The sequence below is a fragment of the Micromesistius poutassou genome, assembly GCF_964030765.1.
Source record: "Micromesistius poutassou genome assembly, chromosome: 16".
In the NCBI taxonomy this organism is placed as follows: domain Eukaryota; kingdom Metazoa; phylum Chordata; class Actinopteri; order Gadiformes; family Gadidae; genus Micromesistius; species Micromesistius poutassou.
In genome coordinates this window covers 10237277-10246269 of record NC_140286.1, presented here as the reverse complement: position 1 = coordinate 10246269, position 8993 = coordinate 10237277, and the positions used below count along the sequence as shown (strand labels likewise).

The 8993-nt window shown below is 41.0% G+C and overlaps 1 protein-coding gene and 1 pseudogene across 2 annotated transcripts; both read right to left on the bottom strand.

Moving 5' to 3' along the window:
• Positions 1-3314: 3314 nt before the first annotated feature.
• LOC311361326 (C-C chemokine receptor type 5-like) lies at positions 3315-4103 on the bottom strand (the record flags this gene model as incomplete). Its single annotated transcript, XM_084481495.1, has 1 exon — positions 3315-4103. The coding sequence occupies one exon, from the start codon at positions 4101-4103 to the stop codon at positions 3315-3317; it is 789 nt and encodes a 262-aa protein (XP_084337621.1).
• A 2345-nt stretch (positions 4104-6448) lies between these two features.
• Positions 6449-7985, bottom strand: LOC311360451 (chemokine XC receptor 1 pseudogene; annotated as a pseudogene). The gene is made up of 2 exons (XR_014684195.1): positions 7906-7985; positions 6449-7810 (listed from the first exon to the last, which is right to left on the bottom strand). The product of XR_014684195.1 is annotated as a chemokine XC receptor 1 pseudogene (transcript).
• Positions 7986-8993: the final 1008 nt, after the last annotated feature.

Here is an 8993-nt window from a genome sequence, read left to right as displayed (position 1 = left end):
TGGCAGCGTCATGGCAACCGAACGTCATCGTCTCTGAAAGCCTCCGTCTACCCTGACCACACGACAACGCGAACCCAGAGTTTTCACATTTATCCACCTCAGCGATCGTTTTTGAAAAGCATCGTTTTCAGTGTCGGAATTCGCCGTTCTAATGTGGACGGAAGGGATAAATATTCATGCGTTTGTAGATTTACCCGGGTTAGTGTGGACAGGGCCTACACCAGGCCTAAACCTGTGCGTCACTGTTGCTCTCTGTGTGAACCACAACTCAACAATCTCGTCAGAAACGGAAAGGTGACAACAAATGCAGGGATTATGCAATAAATCATAATCACAGAAGAAGATATTTTTTGTATATAGGCCTACAGGCCCTACAGTATATGTGTGTGTGTAGGCCTATATATATATATATATATATATATATATATATATATATATATATATATATATATATATATATATATATATAGAACATATATATATAGAACAATACTATACAACAACTATACAATTAGACTTCTTTCCAATGCAGCTTCTTTCTTGCTGGTGCTATGATGTGCTTGAATATTGAATTTAAAAAGCGCTGCGCTCCGCATTGTGCTTGAGCTCCGCTTGTGGTGTGAAGTGCTCATTGATTAACATGAGAGCGAATTGAAAGTGGACGTGAGCCTTGAGCCTTGGTGTGTTTCGGCAGCTATAAGCAGGAGTGCTCCACAACGTAGGCCTACAGTATGCCGACATAAGGCAGGCACGACATTTGGCATATGGATGCATTTCTCACACATAGTATGTTCAACTTTGGTGGTGGAAAACTTGAGTGTACTTGTAGTGAGTGAGTATGGTAAAAAATGGGACTCATGCTATTCATATAGAGGGTATTCGCACGCCCCTTTTTACGTCGCCGCGGCCATTTTGTTGACATGACACTGATTGAGAGTGAGTTGTCTGAACTGAGTGAAGTGAGCTGTCGTTCTGAGTTATCAATATTATGGCTTCGTTCGCACGTTATCAAATGGAAACCATCCATCGTAACGTTACAACTTACTCCCTGTGATAAAATAATGTATAGACTGTGTGCTAGACCGATCTAACGGGGTCATCCCTATGTTCCCCGCTTTGTATGTGACCAGTGTTTTTCGTAGGTGGAATCCGGAAGAATGAATATTAGGGTTACGGTTATGGTTAGGGTTAGGATGAGGGTTATGGTTAGGGTGAGGGTTACGGTTATGGTTAGGAGTAGAGGATGACATTTGTCGGGAATTCCCGCGGGTCACGTGAATCCCGTGGGATTCCCACGGGATGGGAGTCAACGTTTTATTAATCACGTGATTGGGACGGGACGGGAATAAAAATCACCGGGAGCGGGCAGGAGCGGGAACGCCATTAATAGATGATGATTTTCAGCCGTGTTAAACAACCAAAAGGACAGACGCGTCCATTTTTGTAGTCATCTTTCAGTGAGCGAAAACTATTTTGACTTGCGTCAGCAAGTCAAAAGAACTACACATCCCATAGTGCTTTTGACTTCCGGGTATGTACTGTATGTAACTAAACTAACTGTAAATAGGTTGAAAATCTGCCTGTTCTGCTGTTGTCATCCTATATTTCCTCAACAATGAGAAAGGTTACTTTAAAGTTTAAACCATTGCCAGAGATTAACCAACCAAACAACATACTGCACGATTTAATTAACTTGCAGTTAGCCACAGACGGCTAACAAAATAGTATATAATTCGATATTTATATTTTTATATTCGATGTTTTCTATAGTGTAGTTGTATGGATGTCTTGAATTTAGTGTTGCCTGATGGATTCTGTTCTCTGCATTGATATGTTGTGTTTTATGGATGTCTTGACCTTTGTGTCCTTGTTTTATGAATTATAATGGCCTGAGGTCCTTTTAACATCACACCGTTTACAGTTGTAAATTAGCCTTTGGCTTACAGAAATGTTCATTAAAGTGTACTGTCCTCTAAAAGCTCTCTGTCTGTCTGTCCACCGACTGTCCTGACCTGTCCCTGAACATCACACAGGGACATGGAGCTGATTGTGTGACTGGATATATTGAGTTTTAATGTTTACATCAGGCTGAGTTCAACAATCAGTTTATACTACTGTGATTTAAGTAGTTAAATAGTCAGTCTCAATGAGTGAAAAAATAAAAACGGGAGTGGGATGGGAGTGGGAGTCATTTTGAGTGGGAGCGGGATGGGATTGGGAGTCATTCTACAGGAGTGGGACGGGATGGGATTTATTTTTTTACTCTGGCCCGGGATTGGGACGGGATGGGATTTTTTCTCTGGGAGTGGGATGGGACGGGAGTGAAAATCCACTCCCGTGTCATGCTCTAGTTAGGAGTCAGCGTGTGAGTTTGCCTGACGGGCTGTCTGTCCAATCCTAGCGCTTGAGGCGGAACTTTTTCCGGATTCCACCTACGAAAAACGCGACCGGGGAACATAGTTTACGCTCCCGATCTAACTCTAACTACTACCACAGGTAACTCTCTCGTTACCTGTGGTGAAATGTTGGGAACAGACTTCGCTATGAGTAGTCGGCTGAAGTCTCGCCTATTAATTCTAGCCAGCCATAAATCTCTCCTCCGCTGGCTCAAATCCTCAGTTTGTCGCGTAGAGCCTATGTTAGGAATGTCAACTATGTCAACAATATGGCCGCCGCGAACGCGGTGACGTTTATAGAATAAGGTCTATACTAAATATGCTTTGTCATTTTTAACACTTTAATAATGTTTCTAGTAGCCTACATGACAACACACTTTAAGGATATTCCATTTGTGTGATAATACACTCCAAGTACACTTTATGTCATCAGTGTATTTGAAACAGAGTTAGTATTGCAGTTAGTTGGAAATATAAATAATCTTTATTTATGTCACTATAGTGTCTTTGAAATAGCTTCTTTCTCCATAGGTGCCGCCAAAGAAAACGAAAGAGAGATCTTAAAAACACGTTTGTACCACTCTAAACATGCTGATATACTGAAAACCACCAGGTGAAAACCACACCAAGCAATGTATCAATTATTCTGACAAAATGTATCAGTCAAATTGTATCATATAGAAATAACATTAGGATCAAATATAGTTGTTTTTTTAAAATATATTTTTAATTAGTTGAGAATATAGTCTTTTTTATTTTATTAAAACATCTAACAACAATCTTTGTATCTTTACATTTGCAGGTAATAATAATATTTACACAAAGACGACCACATTGGCCATAAATGAATGGCGTGCACACTCCATGTACAATATACCAGGCTTTCACACTCTGCATTCCCATTGAACATAATTGACTCTATCTATGTCTCTTTGTGCACACCTTTTCACAACAAAAGATACTCCACATATGTTTACGGTACTTAGGTGACATCATATAGATCATGGGATTGATACAACAACGAGAAAGGGCCAGTAGAAGCGTTACATGATATGCAAATCCAAACGTATTGGAACTAGTAGGCCTATTCATCAATATAGTATGAGGTGCCCAGCACACAAAGAAGGCCACAGATATACATAATGGGAGGGATGCAGTCCTGAGATTCTTTTTGGTTGAAGCCCTCACCGTGGTCCAGAGAATTGCAGAATAGCAGAACACAATGACGGCAAACAAGATTGAGAGCAGAGTATAAAAGTAGTGAATTTGGTAAGCACACGTAACTTTTCCCCCTCCACTCACTTCCTTTGAAAAGATGAAGCAAGAGACACCCACAGCCAGGCTGACCATCCAGGCCACCGTACAGGCTCCGATGGCACACCTTTGTCTCTTCACTGGGACGATGCAACCGTTCTGGATGACAACAGTGCTGAACTGATCCACTGCTATGGCAGTCAGTAAGATGATACTCAAGGTCATCCCACAGTAATAAACACTTATAACAAGCTTACAGGCAAATTCAGCAGCGAACAAACCGTTGATCAGCCAAGTGGCCACGAACGGCAGGACGAGTGTTAAGGCTACATCCGAGCACGCAAGGTGGAGGAAATACATGTCGGCGACATTCTTCACGTTCATGTAGCAGAAGAGAGCATGGAAGAGGAGACCATTTCCTATGATACTGAGGATGAATATGACATAGAGCATTGTTCCACACAATATTTTAAATCCAGCAGGAACTAAATTCTCTGAGTCTGTCATGTTTTCGTAGGTAGAAATGACCAGAGGATGAGGGTCCATTGTTGTTTCTTTAGAAAACAAACGCAAAGTGGGTGGAAGTAAGCACATCATAAGATAAATATATGGATTGATTTCCAATGTTAAGTATTTTGCAAATTATCCAACTATTAACTCAATAACATTGTTCACATGCAACATGCAATTTTCATGAAATATATTCAAAACAAAATCCATGCCTAACTGTACCTAAATAATACAGGTACATCATAATAATCCATGAAATGACTACTTACCCTCCGTGTCACTGGTGGCTAATGGCTGAATGGAAAGCAGTAATCTTTATCTGTCATCATTTCAGTTTCTCTGAAACACCTCTTTCTGTTGAGGTCACCGCGGTGACCTCAACAGAAAGCAGATATTATGCAATAAGTAATATTCTAAGAAGATGACAGCCACATCACTGTGTAGCTTCATTAGAGGAAGTGAATACAATTTTATTTTTAATGAAATTAAGCTATAGGTCAACTTCAAGATTTAGAAGTACAACGCAACACAGTTTAGACAACTAATATACAGGTAGGTCTGTTTGTGAACTCTCCCCATGCAGATCTGAACAGTTTGCTGCTTTCGCAGTCTTTCTTTTTTAGGCCTTTAATGTATAATAGACTTGTTGGTATGGCAACAGCACACATCAGTAGAAATATGAAGATTCATAATAATAATTCTAAAAAAATAAATTACGATTGACCTGATTATTCTCAGCCCTGATACGTCTCGTTGCATTGTTGTTTTGTTGGAAAGTGTCAAAAAGACTGGCAGAGAGGCTGGCCATCCAGTCCACCATGCAAATTCCAATGGCACACCTTCGCTCCTTCACTTGGCTGATTGGCACCTCGTAAATACCCAAAGGTGGTGAAAGGATCCACCATGACAGGCAGAAAAATGGGGCTGTTGTGCTTTCTACCCAGTCAAACGCTGCAGGAGCAAGGCCTCCTTCAACTGCTGAATGCCCCCTTGCTCTGCAGCCCTGGTCCCTTATACGGGCAGGGGAACGTGGGGGAAGGCGCTCCTCCTCTCCCGAGAGCACACAATTAAAGAACATATTACCCATTTTCCGAGATGCCTCCTATTCTTGAGCCACCTGAGCACCCCCCACAGACATCTCCCTGCCTCCCCTCCATTGGCCACCAGCCCGGCTGTTTCATCAGCCTGGCTATCCACAGAAACCCAGCTCGGTGGGGTTAGGCATGCTCTGTGGCAGGGGTATGCACGCTAGAGCATCGCCCTTGGACATCCACCCACCTAAGAGACAGATCTCTCTACAGGTCTCCCCACACAAATCCTCTCCATACCTGAGCACTCCCTCCATGCTCATTGGTGGTTTGTCTGTTGTCCGACACACAACCGCACAGCTACGGCATCAGGTGCACGTAGGAGCAAAGAACAGTAGACTACAGTAGTCTGAGTTACTTATGAACGATTTTGAGACACTTATATAAAACTCTACTGGACTCTGGAAGGCAGTGCAAAATATCGTCCTGCTGCCATCTCTCTGTTTTTGCAACATATTGTATAGCCACATCTGTCCACTCCACATGCGGCTCATAACTATAAACCTGCTCTATGGTTGTACTGTTTCTGGACAACTTTGGTGCATTTTTGTACTGTTTAGCTACTTTAATAATTGCTTGGAACACGTTTCATTCAAACTTTCCCAAAACATTGCTTGTTAACCAACAAACCAAATCATACAATGATCCTGTCTCCCCTGGTCCTGGTAATTGTAAGAGCAAAAGGAGAACTTTAGCATAAGGCCACTATGTGGGCATGCAATCCACCCTGAGTGTTTTGCCTATAAAATGTTTCGTTCAATGAAGTTCATAATTTTTTGGGTGAAAACTAGGATCATCTTGAGCTTTGAGTCACTTTCCTACAACTTTCCCAAGTCCCAAAGTTACAGTTGCAAACATGCAAAAGCTAATTGTTGGTGCTCTATTGTGACTGGTTGAGAATAGCAGAGGATCATGGTTAGTGTATGGAAACAAGTGAACGGTATGATATAATGTACATATTCACAGCAATTAAAGCAAGTGTCATTCTCTTTGAGGACAGCTTTGGCGATAAGCGATAGTTCTCATAGATTCAAACGGTGGTGCCGCTGACACTGATTTTGTCACATTAATAGTAATGCAAATGCAAGGGCTTTCATCAGTGGACAATAGGCAAGGCAATGTAATGGTCAATGAGCTGCCTTTAAACTTTAATAAGCCACAAAAAAACGCTTGTACAATACCAAGGTTTTGAGCAAACAACACAAAGCATGATATTCATTATAATGACAAAGTCAACATGAAATGCAAAATATGATTTTTAAAACACCAATGAACAACCTTTGTACCAATATATTTACAGAGTATAAATATGTGGATTCATATTTTCACATTTATATAAGATATTAAGAATTATCTAAAATATTATCCAATACCCTGATTACAACACTATATCTGTGTTAGATAACGTCAATAAAAATACTTTAGAAATACAAAGCAAAATCACATCGATGACACAGAATACGCAGATATTCATGAGCAACCATTGCCTTGGAGACTGTTTCTTGGCAGAGTAAATTATATCGAGAACTCATCGCCGCTAGTCAGGGAGGTGATGGTGAGCCGGCTGTGTCTACTGCGGAGGCTGTTTGTCTGCTTACCCCAAACTCTCAGCATTCTCTTCATGTGGTTCTTATACTTAACCCCAACAAACACATAGAATACAGGATTGAGGCAGCAGTGTGAATAAGCAAACAGCCTGCTGATATAAAATGCATAGCCCCATCTTTTGTAGTCTTCGCAGTCCTTAAACTTTCTTACAGATTGGAGAAATATGAGCACATTGTAAGGTGCCCAGCCCATGAAGAAAACCATAACAAGAGTGGAGATTAGCTTGAGAGTCCTGTGCCTCCTTCTCTGTGCAGGGGAGCGCATTAGTCTGCACAGGATCTGAGCATAACAAAAGCAGAAGATCACTACAGTCACTAAGAACATTACGTTTTGCTGGTAGATCCCAAAGTCCTTCCAGTATGCATCCACATACTCGCACATGTGTTCATCCACACTGGTAAATAACAAGGCCGGCAAGGCGGCCAAGAGGCCCAGGGTCCAGATGAACACAGAGGCCAGGACACCGACGTAACCCCTGGAGGTCACGAGGTCTGACAGAGGCCTCACAACGGACACATAGCGATGAACAGTCATCAAGATGAGGAGAATACCACTGCTGTAGAAGCCCACGTAGAAAATAAAGGAAACTATTTTGCAAGCCGTCTCCCCTAGATTCCAACTATACATGTGGTAGTAGGCCCAAAAGGGTAAACCAACAGTGAAAATCAGATCTGACACAGCCAGGTTCAGGATCAATGTGTTAGTGAGAGAGCGGAGATTTTCAAATTTTGCCAAAATTACCATAACTAATATGTTGCCCAGGAGACTGACTATCACCACAGCAGAGAACAATACTGGAACTATGACTGCTCTAAATTGAACGGTTTCCAGCTTGCATATTTCATCTGTACCACTTGAGTCATTGCTGTAATAATCATCGTCATATGTGTAATTTAGTACATAACTGGCATCTGGACTTTGTCGTTCGGGGTCCATTTTCCCTCCAGGGAAAGTCTATTTTAAAAACAACAAAAATCATGAGAAACCTTCATAATAGGAATATATCTAGAAAACAACATAATTATGGATACATTTATAATATAACATACCTCAGTTTGTTATCCTTTATTTCCCTTGAATAAATCAACAGCAAATTAGGAGGATTCTCTGACAACACATATACACATCAGGTAGAGCTGCGATGGAGTGTTTGACAATTTTGTTGGATGAACATGGAAACCGAGATTAGAAAGGTGAACTGAGATAGTTACTTGGAATTAGGAAGGAGCAGTAAGAAACACAATTAGAGTTATGGTGCCCCTTGTCGCCAAAGCGGTACTTTACTTTTTGGAGGCCTGTTTACGTATGGTTTCTATACATGTAGCAACTTTGTAAACCATGAGTTGTTCGCCTTCGGAATGGTTGAAGTCAGCGTTTTTCCCCAATTGCCTTCCATTCTAAAAAATAGCTCAGTGAGCACCTGCAACAGTGGTAATTTGACCCTGTGACGTCATTTTGTTAGGCAACAAAACAAAACTTTCCACATTACCCAAGGTGGACTGATTGATGGGCACACCAAATTTGAGGCATTTGGGGAAGGACGCGGAATTGAGATTGTTGAATAATTGAAGCTAATTTGCATAATGGTATTTTTGCATAATAATAAAATTGCAAAATAATCAAAACTACAAAACAACCATATTTGGGGTCATTTTAGTTTACGGGTCGGTTTTCATGATTATTTCAAGGTTTTCCAAAACGTGCAAGGTACAGCAAAATCTATCGCGACGGACCTTATGGGTCCTATAGAGGCAAAAAGCATGTCAAATAAGACCCAGATATTAAGTTTCCGATTTTTTTTTATAAAACGGGGTGAGGGGCGCGGCCGTATATGTTTGACCACTAGTTATAGCGCCCCCTGTGGTCATAGCGGGACAAACCTTTTTGGAGACCTCCGTGCATCCGGTCCACATGGAAATTTAATTTGACAGCTCCCAGGTGTTCAGGTTTGGAGTGGTTGACTTCAGCGATTTTGCCCCATTGACTTTCCATTCTAAATAATAATGTTATACATATAATATAAATAATTTATAAATAATTGTGGGAATGGGGCGTAGGAGGAAATAATTAGCGAAAATTATGTGGAAGAACTATTGTATAGAAAACATGATAACAACAATCTGGCTTGCTTTGCAAA